We start from the raw sequence: 27,663 nt of genomic DNA, 5'->3' as shown, positions 1-27,663 counted from the left end.
TTCTGTGGAACAGTGCAATTATGATCAATACATCTAGTGGCACAGAATGTTTTTAGTTCACCTTAGCTGTGGCTTGTGGTGCTGCATGAAGAGAGTAGGTGACAGAAGAGATGCAAAGCTGAGAACAGCAAGAATACTAGCTACACTGAATCGCACCAGCAACTCTGTTACATTGAAAGTACATATTTACCTCAGCAGTGTGATAAAGCACTGAGGGTGGTCCAGCAGAATAGAAAAATTACCTTGGAAAAGCTCCTTACCAAATATTTAATTCTTGCCCGGATCCTATTTATTTTCCTCCTGTTTTGTAATTATTTTTCAATAAAAAAGCAAAACCAGGTGGTGGTGGTAACAGGGAACTCTTCTTGCAAGCGTAACGCAACTAGTAGTTTAACAGGACTTGGGGACCATATATTTGGCAAGACAAATATTTGCCTCTCATCAGGGCTGTCTTCATTACTGTAACCATTGTGTGACGTTATCAAATCATATCCATTTAGCAGTAGTTGCACAATAAATTATGGTTGTGCAAGAGTGGTGTCTACCCTGCAGACCTCTGTCGGTATAACTACATCACTCAGGGGTGTGAAAAATCCATATATCGACCTAATCCCCTGTGTAGACAGCACCACGTCAGCGGGAGAAGCTCTCCCATCAACTTAGCTGCCCCAGAGGTAGCGACTAAGTGCTAGCAGATGACACAAAGACAGGCCCTATGTTCTGGAGATATAAGTCTAGAAAGAAAGAGTCATTTAAAACAAAAGTTGCTAGATAGGTTCCTCCCCCACCACCCCGGCCAAGAGATCAAACTGTTGAACTATGGATCAACATGGTGTCAAGCTGTTGAGTGTTGCCTTGCGTTATCTTGGGTACTTGCCAAATCTGTGGATGTCCCAAATTGGGAAGGGTATTTTCGAAAATGTACATTTTACATTGCACATGTGCTAAGGGAGGACCATGGCTAGAATTTCCATTCCCACCATTTTATATGCTTTAAAGCTCAACTCTCGTAAGCGCTCTAAGATCCAAATGGTTAATTGGATGGCTTTGAAATGTGGTGTGCCTCATGGCCATGCGGGGTAGCTTTAGTGATCCAAATTTGGGGTGCAAGGGGTACTTAAATAACAGCCCCCCTGTCCTGGGGTCCCTCTGCTGCCTTGTACAGTTAAATGGAGAGGTATTTACCAATGACTGGACGAATCACAGATCTTGATTGCTATGAACTCACTCTGCCTTTAATATATTTAAAGATAAACTAATTACAAGCCCTCACCTAAGAAAGACAAGAGGAGTTTTGAACTGAGTTGCTGGAGTTTGTTACAACTTGTGAGTCAAGGGTAGCAATTTTAGTTTGGGGGAATGTAATCAAAGTATTTAGGTTAAAAATTAGACCTGTGAATGCTTTCTGGAACAGAAGAGACATTGAGGGTGGAGGAGTGGGGGGCTGGGAGGAGAGAGGACTGCAAAACGATGAAGCGTATGAGTAGAGGATAAATGGGGGTAGGTGGGTGGTAGGAGGGGGACAAGAAGCTGGGGCTTCAGGTTAGAGAGGCAAGGAACTCCCCAGGTGTCAGTGCACCCCAATGCCCTTGCACCCTCAGCTCTGCCAGGGCACCCCAAGCCTGCCTGCACCCCAAAGCTCTGCCAGTGCACCTCAACTCTGCATCCACAGCTCTACCAGGAGTGAATACCCCACCATGGCTGTTTCTAATCTGAATCTTCATACACCTGTGCAATAGAGATTTAGTAACTCATATTCCTTGCTCCAACACGGTCAAAATGGTCATTTTTTAGTCAGTCTAGTCCATGGCACCCACTAAGTTTTTGGAGGAGCCAAATTCTGAGCAGTATTTACCACCACATTCACTTCTTCACCTGCATATATGTGCAGTTTGGAAGGATTACAGAACGCGTGCAACCATTAAGAAAAATATCAAGATGGTTACTTTATGGCTTCCTGGGTAGTTCAAATCTTTGTATACCTGCGAAATAAAGATTTAAACAAACTCAAGTTGATTGCTACACATTGCCTATGTTATAATATAACCTATTTTTATTTTTACTGTGAGCATAACAGAATAGTCAGCAGCCAATCTAACCAAAACTGTTGTATTGCGTGGAGCAGAAGCCGGGGACAAAGGACTGTGCACCTGCATGTGTACATTTCAGCCACTGTAGGGTTGATAAAGGGGTGTTCGTGTGTTAAACAGGGCATAGCAGAAGGAGGGCAGAGTTAAGAGGGCAACTCTACCTCTATATTTTCTGTTTTCTGGAAATTTGTATTTTGCTCAACCCAGTATTCTGTCAGGGAACAATATACGACCGAGTACTCTCAACTCTGCATTAGTAATTATTGTGCCATTGAATTAGGAATCTATTTGGTGAAGACATTGCCATGGTAACATTCCAGGTAAAAAGAGTTCCTTTGACATGTTATAAGCCAAGTAATGGTAAGATGACAGACAGCAATAAAATGGATTTAAAAACAACTAAACAACATCCTGGCTGGGATGATTTAACTGGGAATTGGTCCTGCTCCGAGCAGGGGGTTGGACTAGACGACCTCCTGGGGTCCCTTCCCACCCTGATAGTCTGGGATTCTACGTGGCAAACAGTAATTCAAACATCAGCTCTTCAACCTTCTAATTCGTCGCACAAAATGCATGTACTAAAACATCAAGGTCTGCTTCAGGAGGTCGAACACACTCACATCAGGTATTTGCATCTGGAGGAAGAGTAGGAAAAATGAAAGGGTGAACGAGAAGGAGATAGAAGAGGAGGTGGCGCCCTTTTGCACGTACCTAGGACCTCCCTGAGTGTCCCAAAAGAGGTTAGTAGAGGCTCACTAGGATTATCCACATTTAAAATGTAAGATAAGTGGCTTAAATCACACAGCAACCCCATTAGGAATAGAACCCATCCACTTAACTCCCAGACCCCTTTTCTAATCTCTAGTCCACACCAGGAATTAAAAACACCAAAGTCAAAACTCATGGGAGGGGACGCAATGGTAATATTTTCAGTTTTTGTAATTAATTTTTCCAGTAGGAGAACTTTGAAGGGGGGAAGGAGGTGAAGTCAATGAGATACCCAAATATAAGCAGGAAAAATCAAATTCAGAGGGAGGTGCCAAGAAATATAAACTGTGGAATCTCATGAAATAGACGGCAGCCACAGCATGGTTCAATGGCTAGGACAGAAAAATGGTGTTCTACCCCTGCCTCTGTCCTGGCTGAGTCACCAGCTTGGTTAAGTCACTTCACTTCTCTGTGCTTCATTTTCCCCATCTATAAAAGGCAGCAACACTTAACCTTTGTAATAAAATCTATTCGTGAGAAGTGCTATGCAAGAGCTAAGAATTATCATGAAGGACAATAATATGTCAAGAGGCAAGTTTATGTACTATCACCGTATCAAGCTCCATAGAACAATTAGCTTTGGAACAGGTGAGCTGCGTCTCCATTACTTGAGCGCGGCCCTGGAGCTGAATTCTGATTAACAGCAGTATTTCTTTAAAAATTGCACATATCTTTCAGCTAAATAAACTGCATAGAGTTTGCAACTGCAGATATTCTTGCAAGACAGAGGTTTCCCAAGCTTAACAGATTACACAACACACAGACCACCAGCTCAGCCAGGAGAACAGTTGTGAGAGTTAAGAGGGACTGTTTTGTCTTCTATTTTCTTGCTTTACTTTCATATTTATTTCATGTTAAATAAAATCCCATCCCATTTTGTACCATTGCTTATAGATATGCCTGCACAAGAAGCAAACAGCACAACTGCTGTACAGCAGGGTTTGCTTTTTTGGGTGTGTGTGTCAGTTTTGGGGGGTTTTTTGGTAGCACAAGAAAGGCTGACTCTTCCTTGCCATTTCATATAGTGACTCAGAGAGCTAAAATTGTTCTAGTGGTTGGAGTAGCTGACAATCTTTTCCCCCTGCATAAGCTTACGCTGGAAAGTAATCCCTACACATTATTAGATTGGAAAAGAAGATACATGTTGCTTCATGTAAGTTATCACCTCCCTAGTGTGTTGCCATCAGTTTAATACCAAGAAACGTACACTGTTCCTTTTAGCTTAAATCCTGTAGCACATCTATGAGTAAATCTATGGCTAGTGCGTAGGAAGTCAAGAGACAGGAAAGAAGTGCCAGGTAGAATTAAATTCAATAATAAATCTACCTTAAAAATGCTTTAGATAAAAGTTTGTTGGGTTTGCTGTAAAACTACAATTGCAAGCTTTGAAAATCAGGAGACTAGTGGGGTGTGAGGAGAAAGAAAAAAACTTGGGACGTGCACTTCACACCCATGTACCCCTTCCCTAAAACCTCACCGGTTTAAAAAAAAAAAAACACACCCCAAACACACACACCATATTTTACAAACACACTAAGTTAAGGTCACAGTGACAGCTTTTATCCTCAATTTCCCTACTTTTGTCAGCTTGTTTCAATCTTAGTGTAACATCAGTTAGTTTTGTTTGTTCCTTGTCATTTCTCATCCAAATCCAAGTTGTATTAAGCTCTCATTAATCAGTAGCAAGTGTAACCACCATGAAAGTTAAACACCTGAAAGGCTGGTAATGTTACCTTCTGATACAGTTGTACTTGCAGTTATGAATCATTTTTTGAGAACGCCGTGATGTCTATAATTATAACCACAGCTTTAGGACATGCAAGATGTACTGCTCTGGTTGCCTGTTGCATTAGAGAAATACAAGTAAACAAAACTCTCTCATTCTTTGAGCAAAAATACTTTCAAGCATTACTAAAATATCAGACCAAGTAGATGCACAGCAAGTGATTCAACTTTAACATCACACATTCTACAGGACAGGAGAAATATTGCTGCATATTTATTCTACAACACCAACTTACAGATTTATTCTATCCGATTTTTAGAATGTATTGCTAATTTACTGCTGGTCATGGCAAAGGTGAAACAGCAATGATTTCTGTCAGACGTTATTCAAGCTTCCTCTCTGAGCCAGCTACTCCTGGGACTGCACAGTACAACACTTATAACTGCACCCTATTATAGCAGCTTAGGTGGTATTTCTGTGATACCCACAAAAGGGACAGTAGGCTGAGACACACAGACTAGCTCAGAGATAGGGATAGCTCAGTGCTTTGAGCATTAGCCTGCTAAATCCAGGGTTGTGAGTTCAATCCTTGAGGGGTCCATTTTGGAATCTGGGGCAAGAATTGGGGATTGGTCCTGCTTTGCACAGGGGGTTGGACTAGATGACCTCCTGAGGTCCCTTCCAACCCTGATATTCTAGGATTCTATTCCTAGAGACTAAACCTTTTCTAGGTTAGCAGCAGCAGCACCAAAGAAGGGATACCTACATATTTTTGGTGGGAAACTAAGAATGCGTGCTGCCAGTGTCAGCCTGCTCTGCGGGGACTAAAGAGAACTGCATTTCTTTTGGCTGTGGAATTCTTGGCTGCATGAGCCCAACTGATGGAAAAGAGAGAGCCAGACTTGTGCTGTATCAGGATGTCAACAGGGCTTGAGGAACGGACTTTGAAGAAAAAGGCAGCTTTTTAAAATTCACCAGGTTAAATCCTAGAACATAGGGAGCAATGCAACACTGCCAAAAGCCATAAGGTTACATAAAAGAGTTTTACTTGGTTTATTCCTAATTTTGAAAGTTCTTTCCTCAGCACACTGATCCAGATTTGTAATATCCTTGTATGGATGGTGAATCCTGAAGATCAGCTTTCAATTCCTTATTAAGCTTCTCGGCCATACAAGCAGAATAGAAAGTATAACAGTTGGCAGTTATAAATGCACAAGAACCCCACCGAGGAAACAATACTGCAAGTAGCTTAGACATATTCTTAAGACGATTTCCAAGAAAGATCCCTGCCAGAGAGAATGTGTGTTGACCAACGCAGATGTTTGCAATTTTATCAGCGTACTAACTACACTAATTGGTCTTGTGCCTCATGAGTTTGTGTTACATGGCTACAATACATGCAGGTCTTTGAGTGTAGGGAAAAAAATGAAAATGACATCATACTTGCTAAATATGTATTGTTTATTAAGGCTTGTATTCTCCTAGAGGAAAAAAGTTAATCTGATGCTGTCCATGAGTCCTTACAGGCAGTGACAGTCCAGAGACAAAGTTATACGTTCTAAATACAAGTCTAAATGATACAGCTTAAACTTTATTTAAATCAGAGGTCCTTTTGGAGTAAATAGTTTTCAGAAGACGATATTTGCTTTCTAATATAGTAAAAGATCCTCTACAATAAACACGTGCAGATTCAGTGTGCTAGAGCAACAGGCATGAGCACAATTTTCATGCTTAATTGAAACTCCAGTTGGTGACGAGTTCTTCAACGGTTCCCTTATTCCACAAAAACATGACAGCAAATTCAGTTTCTTAAAACATTTTTTTTACTCATCCAACAGAAAAAAAATTAGACATACACAGTCAATTTTAAACATCTGAGGCATAATCCATCATATTGTCCATACTATTAGTTTCTACATTAAAGCTCAGCATTATTGGTATAAAAACTTTAAATGGCATTGGGATCTGGGGGGGAAAAGAAAGGGAAAGATTAAAAATGATCTGCAATTAACTAATAACACCTGAAAGCTGAAACAGGTTTCAACACATTGTCCAAAAACCCTGCAATGTTGATAGCATTTACATTATTATTTATTAAGCTACAAAAACAATAAAGCAGAATTATGGCTGAGAGAAAGCATCTCACTAACTCTCTGCAGGATATGGGTATAACAAATACACACTGAAGCACTGGTTAACAGAATGTGAAAGGGAAATATTTTCAGAGTGAAAATTTCACTGACAGAATTTGTTTTTCTTTGAGATAGAAAAAATCAAAGTGGCATGTTAGCATTTTTAAAAGTATAATTTTACAATTAAAAAGTGATCTTAACTTGAATTTTTTACTTCAATATTCTGAATGCAGTATTTCTCTTAAACAACATTCTTAAAGTGACAAAACTCAATGGTTTCTTATGATTGCCATGAACAAACAGGGTTTGGGGTGAAGAGGAGAGAAATTCTGCCATATACAAAATTATGATGAATATCAATCAGAACAGGAACATAATTTGTGCCAAAATAGAGTCTTTGGGAAACACTGACATTTTTAGAATGCTCATTTATAGTTCCATATTAGGTCAGTATAATTGTTTACTACCTTAAAAAATAAAAACAGATACACCTTTATTAATGGATTCTATAGCATTTTACATAGAAAAGATACAAATTAATGCAGATCCACCTGGGCAAAAAACAAACTACAATGTACTTAAAGAGGCAACAACTTAATTCCCCCTGCACAAGAAGATATATTGGAGCTGAAAGCTTTAGTTTGTCCTGATGCCAGGATATAGCACCAGAATACATTTTAAGATTTGTTTTTCATAGTCGAATTTAATATCAGTTCTATTATATATAGCAAATTGTGTACATTTATTCTTATTGTTTGTTTCGATTCTGCCGTTCCTGTAAAAAGAAAAAACAAAGTTTTAAAAGAGTCAGGAAAAAAACCCAGATATTTAACAACATGAACAAACTTTTAGTGACAACAGCTAAGAAAGGTGGGAGGTTTTTTGATAAATGCAATTACTCGTGCAGCCCACAATTATGTCTTACATGTAATTTTAAAATTACAACAGCAATTATTTATCATATATAGTATATATTTGACACATACAAGAATACAGGAATCAAATGAACACATGAAATTTTAAATGGAGTTGCTGAATGAGTGCAGAGCAAGTGTACATGCAGCTAGACCAGTCACTCAGGCCCCAAAATGGTAACAGGTGAGGGCTACAGCAGAGAATGTAAGTTTGGAAAACTAAAATTAATAACTGAAGACAGATCTTGAATATTTTGATCTCTAGCAACAGCAGCTGGATTGGTACAAAGGTAGGAACAGACTGAAGGGATCCACAGAACAAGTGAAAAATTTTCAGAAGTGCCCTTCTGTTAGGACCTTAGGTCTCACTGAAAGGTGACAGAACTTCCGCTCTTAAGTGCATGTCACTTTTGAAACTTGCCCCAAACCTTTTCTTCCTCTGCTACCTTATTACTCTTCTTGGAAGACATTCTGGGAGACTTCAAGAGTCTGATAGAGAAAGTGTTGCTGAATGAAGCAAGCAAGACTTGTAAGACGCTATGATGCTGAATGAAGTAGAAGCCAGGGACTCACTGAAGTCTCACTGAGCTTCAGATAACCTCCACCAATGGGAAAGAGCAAGGGATGTTAAAGGAAAACCCCAGACAGGGCTCAACTTTGGAAAGGGCAGTCTACTTAATTTGTGCCCCAAATGCAGTAAGTGTGGAGAGAAAGAGTCTCAACAAGTCTGCAAGAATGTCTCCCAGTGAGCAAGAGAAGCAGCTGTGCTCTCCACTCTTCAGTCGAGGTAGTGAACAAGGGATCATGCAGGGCAGTTCAGGCAAAAACAGGGGAAATTGGTAAGCAAGAAAAAGAGAGGGACTGTTCAGTAACTGCCTCTGGAACAGAGAAATTGACAAGAATATCCCAGCAAAAGCTTATGGGGGTGCAAATACAGAGCTCCAGAGAGCAGAGCAGTGGATACCTACTATGGGAAGCCAAAAATACCATTTTACCTTCCCAAGAAGCTAGGAGTCTTAACGGCTAAACATTGCTAGTTTATGACTTTTTCCTTTAGTTTCCGAGTTAGTTGGGATTGTTATATTTTCCCTGTTTTTAAAAACTCAGAAAAATTGTAGTGACATATTTTAACCTTTTTTTCGTGGACTGGTGTCATTTTCTACTTTGTTTTCATCTAAGATACAAGGCAGGTTTAAAATGTTAAGAGCTATTAATATTAGGAGCACATCTTCATAACTTTCCCCCCCGAACCCATTAATATTCCTTAAAGCAAATAATTTGCATAATGTAAAATACAAGGCATTAAGAACCATAGTTTAATAAGACTTTACATTTTATTTGAGTGACTATTGATATGGCACTGTTTCAGTAGCCCAACCACCATGTCCAACCAGTGGCCTAGAAGTTAAAAAGTCCTATTGGATACACTAATTGAGTTTAGCAGCATCTATGATCAGCATTTATGTTAGCTACAAACAGACATGAAAGATGGAGTTCCCAAGCAGGGTGCAGAGACTGTTTTTTTTTATTTTTACTTTTTAAAAATTAGATCCTTCCATTTCAAAATAAGCTTAAAATGAATGCAAGTAACCTTAGCATAAATTACTCAGACTAATTACCTCAAATCACACTTTTCAATTTAAAGCCTTTTCACATAGATCCCATCCACATCTTCTCCAAACAGGGTGGTAAAGGGCTATCTACACAGAGCTTCCTACCATTTTGAACTATTCTAATTTTAAACTTGTGACAACTAGAGAGAAAGAAACCAAACTGCATTTGTAACTGGGTTAACACATGTTTTAGTTTTCAGGCTACAACGTGCTTCTGAACAAGATCTGAACATTTATGATGATTATTTTTTGCGGAAAATACAAATACAACAAACTGATCAGGACTAAATTAAATGAAAATTCAAGTAGTCTGCAGGATTTGTAAAGTGTGTGTAATTTTTTTTTTTTTTTTTTTTAAGACTAGAACAGTGTAGAGGGAAGGTTCTCATTGGTTGGCTGAATTATCAATTGCCAATGAAGTGATGTTTGTTTCTTAATTATAAGAGTAGTAACCAAAGTGATATGTTCTTAATCAAGGGGCTCAGACCTGGGGCTAGCATTATTGGCATAACTATATATTGTTATTAAGTTTTCCAACCTATATTTGAACTGCTTAAGTCAAGAGAGTGGTTTTAAGTTCCAATCTTTTGATGGCAGATGCCCTTCTCCACTCCACTGTTCTGATATTTACTACCATGTCTCCAATCTAAGAAAAGGGAACAAAATAAATTAGGTTTCTTGTTTTGGTCACCTGCTGGCTTCCCATACAAGGTGAATAAAAATAAAACTGGATAGTTAAAGTATTCTTTTTTTAAATAAACGTATTTAAAGTTTAAATTACGAGACCCTATATTAAAGGCCTACATTTACTGTAGTTTATTAAAATAATTTCAATTACAAAAAACATTCAAGTAGTACGTGTTTACTAATGCCAAAGTTTTTAAATAAAGTCAAACCATTGAACTGGAAGCCACAAGCTGAGCACCTGGAACCAGAGTTTCTTGAAGTGCTAAACCAGCTTTTGACAATGGCAGTCTCATCTGGAGGTGCAGAGAAAGTATTTTCTTCATTTGTTTTTAAACTAGATCAATTCAATGACTAGCTCATTCAAAGTTGAGAAACTGACTGGGAGCTGAAAAAGCAGAGATGCAAGAGGATGAGATCTATTAGTTCTAAAATCTTGACTGACATGGTGACCAGAAACTGCAGATATTCCTTCCTTTGTGTACTACATTTGTTTTAAATGCAAAACACGCTGATAAACTTTTTTCTTAGATTTCCATCACATTTAAGGTAGTTTAATAAAAACAATTTGGAATTAAAAATGCACAAATACATTTCCCACCCAAATGTATCTTGACATAAATAATGAGTAAAATACTAATTATCTATTAAATAAGAAATGGTGTCATTCACCATTTTCTAACAAATGTAAAAGTTAGGAATCTGAACAAACATATGCTAAACTACATAACTGTTTACATAAATGTATAGAAGTGTATTCTCCTCCTTAACAGAAAGTAGTACCAAATATAGTGTAAAGGACATATTTAATTGCAAATCTACATGTTTTAATGATTACCAACTAATGAGAATAACTTAAAGAGTACAAATGCACAACAGAATTAAAACATCAGGGGGTAGTCTATTTAAATCAAAGCTTTCTGTTTGTTGATTTGAATAACTAAAATTGGTTATTTTAAAATCAGTGCATCCCACTCCCACATCCCTGTTTCCTTCAAAAAGCTACAAGCTCCTTAAGGCATCCATTGGTGGTTTAGCAGGATGAGGCTGCCTACGTTCTTGATGTCAAGTACCACAGGAGCAGACAATGGGCTACTCCTTGAGCTTCCAGCCCTATACTTCAAAGCAGAGAAGGATGACAGATGGTTTTCAAAGAGCCATTTTAGGTTTTGCCAGTAGTCAAAAGGTGATGTGAAACAGGGCCAATCTGTTGTGTATATTTCCCTGCCCCCACTGCTCCTTTCCTGTCCCCTGAACTAATCCGGAGCCTTCTTTTAGGAAGCGGGACTGTAGGCCAGGTTGAGGCACACTGATGTGTCACATCTTATGCAACACATCTCTCAGTGAACCATGCTGCTAGTTACAAGTTCTCACAAGTCTATTGTTCTTTTGCCTGACTGAAAATGTGAAAAATGTGAAGGTGACTTATTAATGAAAGCAGAGAAGCTGAGAGAGAGAAAAGTTCCTCAGCTGCATAATTTGGGGGTAAAAGGACAACTATCTTCCCAGCTAGACACAGTGAAAATTGCAGAAAGGGATGAAGAAAAGGCCTCCAATTCCATACAAGAACTAGATATAGTTTTGCACTTATTTTTCCCAGGCAGAACTGTCAACCCTTCTACCAAGCCAGGATCAGTGGGATTATTAATCATTATTAATAATCAGGACCAACCAAGAATAGGCCCCATTGTGCTCAGGACTGGCCAAATAGAGCAGCAGACACTTTCTGCACTGAAGACTTTATAATCTAAATCAGTGGTTCTCAACCAGGGGTCCTGGGCCTGCTGGGGGGCTGCAAACAGATTTCAGGGGGTCAGCCAAGCACAGCTGGCATTAGACTCACTAGGGCCCAGGGCAGAAAGCTGAAGCCCTGCCACATTGGACTGCAGCCAGGCCCTTGAGTCTACCATGAGGGGCTGAAGCCAAAGCCTGAGCAACTTAGCTTCACGGTGTCTCCTCTGTGGCATGGAGCCCCAGGCAATTGCTCTCCTTGCTCCCCGCAACACCAGCCCTGGAGTTTTTATAGCATGCTGGCGGGCCCCAGAAAGAAAAAGGTTGAGAACCTTGTCTAAATAGACAATGCAGACACAAGGTGGGGGAAGGGGTATAACTCACAAGCAGAGTGAAGAAATAAGATGGCAGCAAACAGCATGTTAGTTTCACTATTTTTTGTTTTTGGGATAAGCTTAGTTAGGTGGGGACAGGCTGAATGAAAACACAAGTGAAGGGAGTGGGGGCAGGAGTGGAATGAAGTTGAGATGAAAGGACAGAAAAAGGACAGAGTTGGAACCAACAGACAATAAAAGAGAGCCCATTAAATCTTAATTGGCATTCCTCCTCCTTACCACTAAAAACAAAACAAAAAGCCTCTACAACAGCATAATTAAAATCAAGAAATGTAATGTTATAAACACTGGTCTTAAGAATGCAACTGTAATGATCTGCATTTGGGGATGGGGGAGAGCAGGATGCACTCCAAGGCTATGCACCCTCCATCCTGAAAATCTCCATACCAGTGAGCCTTCCAACAAGAAATGGGACATGCAGCTCCCCCAGAGCCTGTCATTGTTGCTCCTTCAGTAAATCCAACAAGTCCAGACCAGGATTTGGAAGACGTTAACTGGCACATGTTAACACCCTATTGTAGACAACTCAGTGTGCCTTTCACTTGTTACCAGTTAAACATATGTTAAAGTCACACTAACCGGTCTACACTAGGCTGTTATCACATGCCAGGTAACATCTACTAAATCCTAGCCTAGATAAGGCCAAAGTGGGCACCTGGGAAACTAAGACACACAATAACCGTGCCTTCTTGGGAGTGTAATGCACATCCTCTGCTGCACACTTCAGACCTTCTCCTTCTGAAGTATGAGAGCCCCTGAACTCAGATCCACAAGATACTGGCATACTATATAGTTACTAGACTGCCAAGCCAGCTAGGATCATCAATGTAAGATGATATCTGTAAAGGGAGATCAAAATTTTGACCTCCTAGAACATAAATGCCCCTCCAACCTCTGCCCCAAATTTGTTCCAAACAAAATACATCCAAAAAAAACCCATAATACACAACAAGTTTGTTTTGTTTGCTAATGTCACATCAAGCTTTTTTATTTCAAAGGAAGATTTTGTAGTTTAAAGTAATCTTATTTACTGGGGATGATTCATGAACTATTAATGCCTCCTGGTAAGTTTACCAAATCTTCTATTTAGAGAAATTTGCCCACATGTTATGAAGTTTTAATCTTTTTAATTTTTAAGTGCACAATCTTGCATCATATGGGGTGAAATTAGCACCCTCTCTTGGCACAAAAAACAGAGTAAACTAGCTTTCAACAGAAAATGCAGAGGTGGCAAGCAGGAGAGAATCCATGTCCAACCTTCCCTGGCTATTCTGTTATACAGGGTGGAATAGCAGCCAACACCCCTCTACTGTATGGAGTGTTTTAGGCTACTGGAGCTGCACTAGTACAATTCTATTATTCCCTCTCATCTTGCCTTAGCAGCATACAGGGCTATAAGTGTGATTACATCTTTCCTTCATCCACAGAGGGCAATGCAGATCTTAAGTGATGCAGAGGACCCTGGATGAATCTTCTGCACTTCGATAAATGTTACCCAACTAGATTATGCTACGGAGCTACACAGTCCTCATCTGAGGTCATAATCCTCATCTGACATGTTATAGTTTCCACAAAAGTAAGATATAGTATGACAACATTCGATTGACTTTAGTTGGAGAATAAGTGGCAAGGGAGTGATTAACTCCTAAGGAACATGTTCTGCACATGCCCTCTGTGATTAAACTCTTAAAAGCAGCACTGCTCATATTCGTAGGCAAAACTGTCTAAAAGGGATTCTTAATATTTCTTAAGGTATCAGTGTCTTTATTACATAAAATTGATTTTCTCAACAAAATGGGAAAAATACATCTTTGAATAGTATAAGATTTTAAAAAGCCATCTTTATGTAATTATAACACATTTCTAAACAAATTATTTGACCGCTAAACCAAATAAGATGAATAGAAGGATACAGCAATCTGAAAACTCTTTACAGTTAAGTCTTACATACACATATGTATTAACTTTAACTGGCAAAAGATTCCTGTATATAATATTTACTTTTTAATGGAAGATCTGTTTAAGACAGAGTTATCAAGTATGTTAAATTTCAATAACAGGTGCTTTTCAACTATAAGAAAAAAATTTGACTCTTCATATGCCTTAGAAGGAAACTCTTACAGCAAGCTACTGCACTGCCAAAATTTGTTTACACCTAAGTTAAAAATAGATGCTTTCCTCTCAGAATATAATTTACATTGACTGCCAGTCTGAATATTATTTATTTTCATTCTATTATCCATCATCTTTCTCAGCCTATTCCTATTGTTTATACACAGCTCAGTTTTGAAAACTATTCAGATATACGAAATGATACCTTCAGAAAATATAATCATAATTAAACTGAATCCCAATGTTCCCTCAATATTAAGTGAAGCAGAAAACATGCATTAATTGTTGAGAAATTGATCCTGTTAGAAAGTAGTACCCCGGACAGGCACATTTTATTTATGTATTTAATTTTAAATAGAAGCAGAAAATGAAAGTCCACACTAAAGTAATACAGAGGTGGGGTCAGCCCAATGGTCTGGTGCCAGTATACTGAGCTACTATAAAAGAGAGCTAAATTCAGGTGATAGCATATGATCCCATTCATAAAGCTAGCAAGGATCAACACAGGATTAAATGTTTTCTCTTGAACTGAGAAGAAGAGGCCTGAAATCACTTTCAGTGATTGACACAACAGGCACTCCAGGTAGAGGTGGTCAGTTTTTGTTGTTGTTAAATCTTAGCATTATCATGGAGAGGCTAAGTGATTTGCCTTAGCCATCTCACATCTCATCTGTGGTAAAGGAACACAATGCAGACCTCCCAACTCCTAGCCCAGTGTTCTGTCCCACTGTTTCAAACTGCTCCTTTGCAAGGCTGTGGTTGGGGAAAAGTGAGAAGAAACAATTCTCAGCAGGCAGAAAGTTTGCAGGGATGTGGATAAAACTTTTGCTCTAAAAATCCCACAGAGGACATAAAAAGCAAATTCAGAGAACTGAAGGTCTTCTCCATCAAGCCTAATTACTATTGGCATGAAATTTGCACGTGTATATATTGTAAGATGGCTAGACTGAAAAAAGGGTACTAAAAATTGAATGAAAGCCTTAAATCTGAATTTCCCTGAATTTGTAAGGGGAGGTCCTAACCAAACAGTATAAAGCATGGTGCTTCCTGCAGCTCCCATTGTCCAGGAATGGCGAACCGTGGCCACTGGGAGCTGCGGGCAGCAGTGCCTGAGGACAGGCAACGTAAACAAACTGTTTTGCGGTCCGGCAGCACATTACCCTGATGGGACGCAGGATGCCCACCACTGGTTTAGAGCAATTTGAAGGGTGATAAAGGGAAAGCCCCATATAACTGCAACTTCCATTTTACTTCAGGACACCGCATCTAAGTCTGTGCTTAAAAAATGTTTTGAAGCGCATGTAAATGCACTAAGCTGAATTGGCAGACTTCCGAGGAACTGTAGAAAAAACTATACACTGAAACACTAACATCAGTATCAAACCATTGTAAGTGTCAGCTAGCCACTACATTCTAACAGCTCCTATTTAGTCAGCACACAGTGTATACAGAGAGTCACTGATGTTAGATATTTGGGTCCCATTCTTGGCCTGGGTGAGCTGCCTCAAGTCCTATGCCAAGTGCAAGGGTAGCTTTTCATAATCACGCTTTCATATAAAAATAGACTAGTTTCTGTGGAACTCTTTGTCTGGAGGTTCCCCATCTCCCACACCCTACTCTAAAAATTCCAGTGATTTTTAGTGTTAGAAGGTGTTAAGACAGTCCTGAGGACTCAAAATCCTTCATTTATCCACAGAATAGATGTAACAAACAGCGGCAGCAATACAAGCCTCCTCACACTGTAATTTTCCTCAACTCTTGTTCTGGAGAAGCCAGCTAATTGGATGAGAATAGTTCAGTGACTATTCAAACCTTGGCCTCACTGCTAAAGATACAACCAAAGGTGCCAGTTTTGACAGAATATTTGACTAGAACTGGATTGATACTTACTGATTCACAGAAGCCAATGACCTATTACATGGCATCCCCTGACCTGGGCCAACTTTTTCATAGGCTCTGTAGCCCATTAACAATCCCAAAATAAAATTTCAACCTCTAGTAGAATTGGGCATAACATACTTCACTTGTATATTTAACTTTTGGCTTAAAAACAAACCAACTTTACCTCAGACTATGAAAACCACAAAGAAAACTGAAGCACAGGGTTTTGTTTTAGTATTAAAACACACTTAGGACAACCATGTTTGAACACATTACAAATATTTTATAATCTCTACTTAGCCTCCCCCCGCCACACTCCCCCACGGCAGCATTCACATTTTTCCAAGTATGTCTTTTTAATTTTTTTTTTCTAAAAAAGCAAGTTTACCTTCCGCACCACCTCCTCCTCTTCTTGGCGCTTTTCATAATGGGAAAAGTCATCAAAGATGGAGGTTGTGTGCTTGTAAGTAGCAATAATTTTAAGCACTTGTTTTGCTTTTTCTAAGGGCACCTCCTGTGTGTCACGGGAGTTTGTAACTGGTTTGTTGTCATTGTTCTCCAGCCTGATGTGTCGGAGCTGGTTGTTGGGCACATCCTTCACAAAGATCCATTTGACATCAAATTTCCCCTTCCATTTGTCCTGAGACCAGACGCCAGCACTAGTGCCATAGTCCACAGGTGATTTCATTTCTGCTACTCCACAGAAATGTCCACTACCATTAACACTGAATAGTAAGTAGACTGGGCCCTTACTATTCATGGATCGGAAAGCGCTGTCCAAGCGTTTGTTGCCATGTTCTGTGCTACACCAAATAGAATATTTAATGGAACGATGAATATCATCCTCAGAATAGCTCTTTATTATGAACACACGTCCATTTTTAAGATTCCATTCAAAATCTTTCGGGTTATAGCTATGAGCAGCTTTCAGTTTTTCAAGAACGGGATGGGATTCACCACTTGGGACAGAGTTAGGCTGGGTACTGCCAGTTGAGTTGCTATCATTACCAGTTCCTCCACTTTGGCCAAAAGCTGCATTTCTGTTGCGGGGAGCCACCCAGCGGTTTTGGGGTGGCTGCTGAGGACTTTGATACTGCGGCTGGGTCAATGGAGGAGGTTGAGCTGGAATAGGCTGAACCATTTGTTGCTGTGGCTGTGGGACAGACTGAGGAGATGGGATTTGCTGGGGAGCAGGAACTTTTGCCACAGGACCCTTATTATCCCAAGTACCTATGTCCATATTATGTTTTATAGGTGGTGGAGGCAAAGCTCCTCCAATTACAGGCCCACTTTTTGTTTTCATTTTCGGCTGTGGTTTTGCAGGCTTGCTGGCAATAGCAGCCCAAGAGGTTGGTTTAGATACTGGCAAGTTTACACTGGATCCACCATTACCAGAGAGAGCACCCGTCATTCCGGCGCTGTTAACAACAGAACCTACTGTTTTCACAGCAGAAGTTGTTACATCTCCACCAATCTTAAGTCCAACCATTCCTTGTTCAATACTATTCATTCCAGGTGCTTTATTCAAAGTATCATTATGAAATCCTGTTTGTCCATCCACAATAGTACCACCCAGTGAGCTAGGTGGGTAGCTGTAACTGCTCCCATAAGCTGAACTTTGAGTCTGCTGTCCTTGGGACCCACTTGTTCCCCAAGCTGAGAAAGCAGGATTTTCAGGGAAAAAATTAAATCTGTGTTGGTAGATGTTGTTTCCCAGACCCCCAGGCTGTCCAAAAACAGCATCATGCATAAAATGATGGTCTCCATTACTGAGCTGTCCATAGGTGGTGAGGTATGGGATAGGAGGATCTCCTCCAGTAGACCACGGTGCTTCACTGAGAGAATAGGGAAACCCAATAGATGGTGGATAATAACTGGACAAATAGGGATCAGTCATTGATGGATAGCTATTATTCTGTTAAAGAAAAGAAAAAGTAATTTCAGAGGTATGCACTTTTTCCATAAATGACAACATTTGCATACTACTAAATAGAAAAGATGATAAGTAGTAACTATTGTTTCAAACTCCAAGTTACACAACTTATTATTCCATGGACTGTTTAGTCTAAATTAATGTCATTGCATCTTGTATATTCCTATACCAGAGATACATTCTCCTCCACTTCCTGTAGAGTTTTAAACAGTGACCACCACTCTCAGATGAATGCTAGTTGACCCCATTACCTCAAACTCACTTTTACTACACTGCAGATAATTCATTTTAGTCATGAAAATTCGTGACTTGTAATTGAGAAATATATTTGTTCTGAGTATACTACCAAATACTTTCATATTGTACTAAATGTTTAACATAGTGTTTAATCAACAGTATGCAACGATCATAGAAAAATAATTTAAAAAATGCAGCAAGGCCAAGTCTCAGAAATTAATAGGATCTAGAAATTGTACAAGATTGAAGATAATTCTATTTCAATATTAAGATTTACACAATAGTTTGTACTAACATAACATTCTGAAAAATACAGTCAGTGATTTTAACTCCAAAATCAAAAGAAAGATGAACAGATGAGCAGGTTTTGCTGCATAACACATCCAAGAAATAATGTATGTGATTTGTTTTATATAGTTCTTACATTACATAGCCTTTAAGTCTATGAAGTTACACAAAAATGTATTACATACTACCAAATGAAAACAGCATAAAATATTTTATAGAATGTGAAAAATTGCTCTGCATATGTTGCATGATGTGCAGCCTTCATTCTTTTCAGAATATTTTTTTAATGTACAACTTAAGAAATATTAAGTTTATGGAGGGAAGTGCTAGAAAATAGAACACTGTCCTTATACTGTGCACTATATGCATGATGTAGATTCATTACTATGTTAGTGACAAATTAAAAACGTATTTCACCTTTTGCAATTATGTGCAGTATCTAAAGCTCCAAATTTGTTTTGGAAAAAGGAAGATGTGACTAGCATTTGTGACTGCATTGGAGTCACAACGGCAGTGTTACTGGCTGAATGCCAGACCCACAGAGGGGGAGAATAAATTGTTTGGCTTGACACAATTTGACTGTGGTTTGTATTATAATTTTAAATAGTGAGTGATGAGTATTTGGGGCTGTATGTAGAGGATATTAAAGTAACTGAAATTTGGAGTGTAAAGACAAATGCTTGACTTCAAAATATGACAATATTCAAGCTTGACTGTAAATGACACTGAATATATTGGCATGAGCATTTAAAAAATGCATAGGATATATGTAACTCCTGAGGAAGTTACAAAATGAGAGTAGATTTAAAAAAATAGGTGTGTACTGGGGAAAAAAATAGTTCTGGAAAATCCCTTCTTGACCCCTATATGGGAACTGGAAAGAGAAAGTCCTGAGTCAGAGTGGTTATTTATAATATTGAAAATCAACTATTTATATCTGTAAAAGCATCAAGTAATAAGATTTTTCCATCCACCCTTGTTGTGCTGCACAACTAACTACAGAGACTAGAGCCAATGAGGCTCCACGGGGGCATAGGTGTCTGCTCCAAGCACAGCTGCAGAACGTTTAGTTAGAATACAATTTAAGTGACAACTCAGCATATAGTTTCCACAATCCTCACAGCAGGCTGATTAGTTAACATGGAGATTGTAGACCAAGCAGGTATAGAGAACATTAGAGATGTTAGGAAACTGGTACAGTAGATTAATACCTCCGATTTTTCAGAGTCACCTCACTAATTCCTTTTCCTGATTGCCAAATATTATAGAAAGATCTTCTGGCAGAAGTCTATACAGAAGAAATTTTAAGTACAGTGATTTTATTTTGTTAAGGTGAAGAATATAATAAAAAGCTGGTTACAATCTTTACCATGGAGTTGCTACCATGGCTTCCTAATTCCTAACAGACAAGAAGTTTGGGAGTGTAATTTTTCTGTATTTGTAAACAAGAAGTAAAACATAAGTGAAGTGTTAACAGATGTAATGATTAGTCCACTGGACTTCTACCTCTGAAAACTTAGGTCAGAGAGCACATGGAGGTCATAAGCAACACTGAGTCGGATAAGATTGGGGGTTTGCTTAAATAAGTTCTGGTGTTGAGGCATTTCAGTTTACAGAGTTTATTGGTGTGCCAGGGATATAAACATACAGACACAAATTCTACATCTGACATATGCGTGTAAATCACTCAGGTTTTGTTCAAGACAGCCGCTGGTTACTCTTTTCCACCAAGGTCTCATTGCCCCATGCAGCAGTCCAGTTACAGAAGCTTGGAGCTCTTCCCGCCAGCTTTTCCCAAATCTGTATGACCATCTTTTAGAACCCTACGAAAAAAAAATCAACTGGCTTGTAGCAGCATGGAGATTTTGCCTTAAAGCTGCTCCAGGGACAAGCTCATCATGTGTGTCCCCTTCCCCCCACCTCTTAGCTGCTTTTTAGAATCAGGCATTCTAGTTTTCCCCTCTATTCTCTTACCAAGTGTTCAATTGACTCTTGGTTTCTTCCACTCCCTTCACTTCTCATCACATAATAATGCAGAAGTACAAATAAAGATTAAAAATTAAGATTAAGTCACTAGTAAAAATTACATAGAAACAAAGCTTAAAATTAACACTATTCAATATGATGAAAGTCTTATCTTGGCTCTTGTCCAAAAGTTGCCTGCCGTGGACCTACCTCTCCTGCAAATAAGTCTAGGCATGGTAACAGGCTATAGCATGTCCTAGCCACTTGGGTCTGAAAGTCAGTGATGGGGCTTCAACTGCAGCAAATTAAAAGTTAAGAAACAAAAGTAGAAGCAGCACTTAATAGAAACAATGTTTTTAAGGTCAGGCTTGACAAAGCCCTGGCTGGGATGATTTAATTGGGGATCGGTCCTGCTTTGAGCAGGGGGTTGGACTAGATGACCTCCTGAGGTCCCTTCCAACCCTGATATTCTATGATTCTATGAATGGGCAATGGAGGCCACACATCTTATTTAACAATATGCCAAGCAAAAAACTGCCAATGCAAAATGATGGCAAGAAAGAAGGCAGATCAGAGAAAGGTGAAGAGACAGTATGAGAAGGTAAGGTATTGGTTAAAACTCAAAGAAGAGAATCTTCTCCCTCCTTTCTCCTCCCCCTAGACAATGCATACAAAAACGTAAGGTCTCCAAATCAGGTACATTTTTCTGTACCTGATGCTTTACATACTGGAGACAAGAGAAACATTAGACTGTAAAATACTGTATTAGCATTTCTAGCCAAGGGGCTCAGCCAAGTTGTGCAGCAATTAGCATTCCCAGATGCCAAACAGAGCCATAGTTTATGAAGGTTAAGAACACTAATTTTTTTTTTAAACTTTTAGCAAAAAAATTATTTCCTTGAACCTTTAACCCTTAGCAAGTTGAGACAAACATCTGTTTAAAAAAAAAAAATGAAAGAACATCACCCCGCAAAAAGGAAACCAAATCCAAGTTTGTTTCTGCAACCATACAAATACGTTAAGAAACTGATATTTCAGGAATTTCACAACATGCATTTTTTGGGGGTAGGGATGGGGGTGGGGAGGGGGGTTTGGATGAGCTTGGCTGATTTCATAAGGAAGCAGATTGCATATGCTACAGAGCAAAGGGCATGATTACTTGTTAAAATTGGCTTTCACAAGTAACCTAGTGTATTTGCTTCTGTTAATTCAATGTATGCCTTGAAAACACTAAGAAAATTACTTAGTGCCACAAAAGTAAGGACTGAGATTGATTCCTCTCCCCAAAAAGAATGAAGACACTCTTACGATAGGTATTTCTATGGCCTTTCACATTCACTACAAATTACCCTGAGCACAATATTATATGCTAGTAAATGGAAAGTAAAAAAAATTATTACACAAGATCAGAGAAGAAAGGATTGCTTCTCATTTGTCAATTCTATTTTGATAGACTGAGATTTTACAAGTATGTGTATTTTACATTTACACTAAAATTTAAGGTTAACATAAAAAAAATTAACCCCCCCACATAGTTGAAGTTGAACAGTTTTAAGTACTACACCTTCCTCTGAGTTCCCTTGTCAGTTTTTACAGTTTTATAACCAAAAAAGGCAAAATTTTCTTTTTCTTTTTTGAATTGCTCCAAAAACCAAATAAAAAGGGGAAACTGAGTATGCATTGGAAAGAGTAATGTCCACACATGGAGTGACATCAGATGCACAAAGCACAACTGAAAAGAAATGTCCTTCCTTCTGGTCTACTTCAGTTATAGCAAGCTTAGATGTTACAAGTAAACTGTCAAAAGTAAGCATCTGATGAAGTGGATTTTAGCCCACAAAAGTTTATGCCCAAATAAATTTGTTAGTCTCTAAGGTGCCACAAGTACACCTCATTTTTTTTGCTGATACAGACTAACACGGCTACCGCTCTGAAACCTGAAGTAAAAAGGAGTGGATAAATGTGACTTAAGATGACATTACCCCTTTAAAATGGCTCGAAGTCATTAAAACAGAGAGGTATGAAGAAAAGGAGGTATTTCTTAGGTGGACAAAAATGTCAATCTTAATGGCAGATGCTCCTATGCATTCAGTTTTTGAAATCTGATGGCTTTAGTTACTATAAGACACTAAGAATGGTTCAGTGCAAGACAAGTATAATGGTTAACATTTTTTCTAATTTATTCTAAGGAAAATCATGAGAATTAAAAAAAATGTGATGCACACAGAGTGAACTGTCACAAATAAGCAAGAAACAAATAGCAGCTACACCTTTCTTACTCATGATCAGACCATCGTAAGATTCTTGAAAGGAGACTGACAGATTCCAAGTTTGGAATCCTAACTATGGCTTGACAGAATAACGTAGTTGTCTTTACTAAGATTCCATTAGAAGCTTATTTTCTAGTTCTTCACCCATAACACCACTCTTTCTACACTCATTCTGAAACCTATGCAAAAATTTCTTACTAAAAAGACTAGTGCTGAATACCAAATCTGATTCAGTGAACGGAGTGATCTGTACAACTCATCCTTCCAGAGACTCCCTCCCACAACATCCCTAAGTATGGTGAAATCAACATCCTGAATCACCATGTAAAGAATTAATCCATAGAGTTCTAACACTAAGAGATACACTAAGCCTTTTTACTATTGAGAACATTCACTAAAAGACATAAAAACATTCAATTCTGGTTTTGTGTTTTCTGCAGTAGTGTTTCTTGTGCCTGGATTTGCAAAACCTCTTGGACAAAAGGAATAATACTCAGCATATGAAGACATTTTCTGAGACCCATTATTTTGTCTGACACTGACATCAATGTCTTATTTTACGCCACAATATCCTTGCTGTCTTCAAAAATGTAAGCACCAATAATACAAAAATGGAAGTGGTTTTTTTACCACCAACACTTCAAACTCTGTAGACTTAACTCTCATTCTTAGCTAATCTGCACCATCTCCACACACTCCGTGACAGCTTAGATCTTTTATAGCTCTAGCTAGAAGGGTCCTTGACCATAAGTGACTGAAATCAACAGGTGTTTTGTTCCAGAAATATGTATGTTCTCTGAGCCATCCTAACCAAATTCCTTGGACTGTCACCATCTAAGCACCCAGCGTGGAAAGTTTCCACATGAATCCAAGCAGAATAAAGAATTTCACCGGATATCTTAACAAAGCATTCAGTCTATTTTGTTTGGCTTTATGCCACAGAGTGTAAGAGAAACCCTGAAGGCAGTCTTTTAGTGAAGTAGTGATACATATATTTCAACATACTTATCCTTGACCTTTTTGAGTCCCTCCTTCAGTTCTCTTTGCTAACCCTTTGTGTTAATTGGAAACAGATTACATATCTGCAGATATTTTTCTTGGTTTATCACTTATGCCAGATCTTCTGGTTCCGGCTGGCTGTATATTTGGACTGGTTTCTTCATTTTTGTCTTAGAGTGCAATACAACAGCAATACCTACCAATAAAGGCCTAGTATATTTTAGCTAGCGTTCCCAGGCACTTGAAATTACAAGTACTACAATCTGATATTGTAGCTCAATTTTCACATGGAAGAACCACTACTATTCCAAATCTGACCCCCTATTTTACAAAGAAAAGTGTGCATAATTGCGTGGAGTCCTGTGACACAGAAGTGAAGATAGGAGAAAGCTAGTTTATTACATTTGTGGGCATTTAAATTTTTAAGCACCATTTTTTGGAGCTTGATTTACATTTCTTAAAATAAGCTTGTACATTAAATTATTGATGTGAGTAAAAAGTTAGTCTTTATTTACACTGGAAAAAAGTTGGGAATTTAAAAACACACTAAATTTTAGTTATTCAGGATTTTTAACAAAATTTAATTTATACTCTTGGCTTGAGTCACATATGAATGTATAATCTACACTATTTTTACGATGCCCTCAAGCAGCTCATCTTTTGTTAATCATCTCTAGATAATATGCCTCTGCAAAGAGGTAAGATTTGAGAACTTCAGTAACTCAGCCAGAGATTATGGACCTACTGCAAGAATGGGTGGGTGAGGATCTGTGGCCTGTGATGTGCAGGAAGTCAGGTTAGATGATCATGATGGTGCCTTCTGGCCTGCAAGTCTATCAGTCCTCATCATAGCATCTTTAAGAGTTTCAAATTATGCTGTGGTCACTTATCACTTATTTCCACTTAGAGCACAAGGATTCAATCCACCAGTCCTACAGAAGCAGAACCCCAATGACACAGTAATGGGAGATTTGTCTATTAAAGAACTGAAAGTCGAGGGCCCTTGGTAGGCTGCCAGCTATGCCAGATTTTACAGGAATTGTGTCATTTGGTAAATGCCCAGCAGAAACTAGGATTTCTAACTAACTTAATTTCCACGTGACCAAACTAGATATAAATAATACCACCAGTATTCTGAGCTAAAATGATAATTTCATTACTCAGTAACACTTCAGGCACTATAGCTTTCTCTGATCCCCAAAGCATAAACAAGTCATATTGGTGTTTACTGTACAACCAACACTACCCCCAACATCCCTAAAAAAAAGCCACCAAAATTAACAGATGCACCAACCTGATTTGACTGTCCAGAAAGGTAAGGTTCAAAATCGTTGTCATGAACTGTGTCCTTCTGATGCAATGAACCATTTTGTACTAAAACAAAAAGTTGCAACATATTATAACATTGCCTGACAATGTTACAGTAAAGAAACTCACTCTAGAGTAACTTCACAAAAATAAGTTAACTCCCTTCCTTCTTGTGGCATTGATAACCACCCAAGCAAAGCAAAGGAGTCAGATTTCACCAGAATGAGAACCTCCACATGCACTCTAAATGTCACTATTGCTTACAAAACTGATTTGAATGACAGTTAGAGAGTCAGAGGAACCTGCAATTTTCGTAAAGGTATGTTTTTATACTTTCCCCATAAAATATCTTAAAACCAAATAGACATCTCTTGACATGAACTTGCGAGAAGAACTGGAAGTCATAGCAATATCTTTTGTAAAAGCTGAGCAGCCTCTTTAAAAAGTAATGTTAAATCATATCAGAGGTGGAACAGTAAAATACTGGCTGTTGAGTGTTTGACATCCTAATAATAATATTTATAAGCTTTAAATTCAAGCCTTGGTTTTCTTGTCTGTAAAAGGGAGATAAAACTTCACTAAATTGGAGATATTTGAGACTCAATTATTAATAATATTTGTAAATCACACTGAAATCCACAGCTGGAAGATGCTACATAAATTATTAAAGTCACTTCACTCTTAATTTCCATCATTTGTTTTGAAGCATAAGTCACATCGTATGCATTAAGCCTTTGGAAAGTAGTTCAAGAGGTTCACAGGAAGGCTAAACTAAAAATTTTGCTACAGGAAAAGAAATACGATGCTAAAAAATAAAACTAAAGTGGGGATTTCAAAGAGGTCTGCAAGTGTAAAATAATGTTAGGAAGAATTTTTAGAGAAAATGGATGCATAATAAGAAGGGTATATTTATAAACTGGGGGGAAAATATGAGCTTGTTGGGACTATAGCTATTTGAAACACACTGATAAAGTGAAATTCAAAGAACCTTAACACCGAAAAGATGTGCTTACGTAAATTGACGGGAGTATCCATTTCCTTTCTATTCTTAAACAGTTATGTATTTCGTAGCAGTCATAGTAACATACATAATATAGTTTATAAAGCAGGCCATTTACTTGAAAGACAACTTGCTTCTGAAGTTTCATTTGTGACAATGTGCTAGAGGCCACACAAAAGCATATCACATTATCAGAGAGAACTTTTTTTGCTTAAGACTGAAATTATTTAATGAAAAAACTTGTACCGATGTACCACTTGTCATAATCTATAAACTCTTATTTGCCAATACCAGTCCAGTAACAGAACAATAATTATATAGCAGAAAAACAAAGTAAGTTTGGGTACTTTTCAATCTGTCACTTAAATAAATGAATCTCCTAAACTGTATTTGTATCTCTATTTGTAACTGTAACAATTTCATTTTCTTAAAATGTTTTTATAATTAAACACTGAAAGCATGCTTAGTACTGTCCAACCTTACAAACACTGGCATCAGTGGCATGCAAAAAACCCCTTAGGAACCAGGTTCCTTTTAAAAAACCCCACTTTGCTCTGTATTTCACCATAGAGTTTAGATTAATACCTATTGGCTCACCCATCACTGCCTGACTGCTTCATCTACCTTCAGCAGTAACAACTTAAGTGGAAAAATCCCAGCATTCGCCTTACCTTTATTATCTTGTCCTTTCGGTCGCTGCGATGCCATGCACATGATTGCGAAGAGGAAAATAAAGACAGAGGAGAAAGTTAGTTTTGGAAAACGCTCTTGGCTCCCTGCAGACAGGGTTGTGGGGGAGAAATAACAAGGCCGGGGGGGGGGGGAGTGTGGGAAGAGAAGGAGGGCTGACAGCTGTATTTATTATTAACGGCTGGATCACTGGAAATGGCCCCTGATCGGGCGAGGGAAGAGTTAAAGGGAGTGCCTAGGGCCCAAGGAAGGCGAGAGGGACCTCTCGGGGCAGGCACGCGCGGGGAGGGGGGGGGGGGGCGGGGGCGGAAGGGAAGGAGAAGCGCTCGGCCCCGGGCCCAGCTGGGCTTCCACACTTACCTGGGGGTCAACGCTGGTGGCCGACATCCTTCATGTACGGGGCCGCCGCGGTCAGCAGGGAGCTGGGGGAGGGGCAGGGCCCGGGCCCCTCCGCGCAGCGGGGAGGCGCACGGCGAGAACGCGGGGCCCCTCCTGGGCGCGGGGGAGGGGGAGGGGAGCGCCTGTCCGCTGGGCCTGCGAGGGGCGCTCCGGACGGGGCCCCGGGGGAGGGGCCGGGTCGGCCTGTGTATGTGGGGGGGGTCCCTCCTCAGGCTAGGCCCCCCCGGGGAAGAGGGAGGGACGGGGGGGGGGGTCGGTCCGGTCGCTGCTCGCCCTGCCGGCCCTTCTCCTCACATCCCCGCCCGCCCTCGCTCCGCGCCCCGCGGCCTGTCCCCCCGCGCTGGCCCCGAGCCGGGATGGAGCGAGAGACCCTCCAACTCCAATGGCGGCGGGGACCGGGCGGCGGTGACGTCAACGCCACAGCGCGCGCGGGGCACGCCGGGAAGACACGACGAGGCGGCCGGGGTGAGGGTGGGGGCAGGGAGGAGCCGAAGGGAAAGGCAAGCACCTGCCGCGCATGCGCGGTGC

The 27,663-nt window shown here is 39.5% G+C and overlaps 1 protein-coding gene across 3 annotated transcripts; it reads right to left on the bottom strand.

Moving 5' to 3' along the window:
- Positions 1-6,024: 6,024 nt before the first annotated feature.
- On the bottom strand, positions 6,025-27,560 carry YTHDF1 (YTH N6-methyladenosine RNA binding protein F1). 3 transcript variants are annotated; one of them, XM_073309095.1, is made up of 6 exons: positions 27,097-27,560; positions 26,718-26,742; positions 25,033-25,112; positions 16,435-17,961; positions 9,782-9,889; positions 6,025-7,491 (listed from the first exon to the last, which is right to left on the bottom strand). In XM_073309095.1, the coding sequence occupies exons 1-5, from the start codon at positions 27,121-27,123 to the stop codon at positions 9,797-9,799; spliced, it is 1,752 nt and encodes a 583-aa protein (XP_073165196.1). In that variant the 5' UTR covers positions 27,124-27,560; the 3' UTR covers positions 6,025-7,491; positions 9,782-9,796. The 3 variants fall into 3 exon arrangements, with proteins under 3 accessions (XP_073165196.1, XP_073165197.1, XP_073165198.1); XM_073309096.1 differs by lacking the exon at positions 9,782-9,889; XM_073309097.1 differs by lacking the exons at positions 25,033-25,112; positions 27,097-27,560 and having other exon boundaries at positions 26,718-26,740.
- Between the last annotated feature and the right edge of the window lie 103 nt (positions 27,561-27,663).

Source organism: Lepidochelys kempii, chromosome 13 (genome assembly GCF_965140265.1).
Source record: "Lepidochelys kempii isolate rLepKem1 chromosome 13, rLepKem1.hap2, whole genome shotgun sequence".
NCBI classification, from domain to species: domain Eukaryota; kingdom Metazoa; phylum Chordata; order Testudines; family Cheloniidae; genus Lepidochelys; species Lepidochelys kempii.
Note: the sequence above shows the minus strand (reverse complement) of the source record. Positions and strands in the feature narration are given on the sequence as shown.

What these genes read in the sequence shown, in the direction of transcription:
- YTHDF1 (XM_073309095.1), bottom strand. Translation starts at nt 27,123, where the DNA reads ATGTCGGCCACCAGCGTTGACCCCCAG. An exon ending in CCACCAGCGTTGACCCCCAG is followed by an intron (nt 26,743 to 27,096) that starts GTAAGTGTGGAA and finishes ATGGCATCGCAG; the next exon opens with CGACCGAAAGGACAAGATAA. An exon ending in AGGAGGAGGTGGTGCGGAAG is followed by an intron (nt 9,890 to 16,434) that starts GTAAACTTGCTT and finishes CCCTTTTCTTAG; the next exon opens with ATTGGAGACATGGTAGTAAA.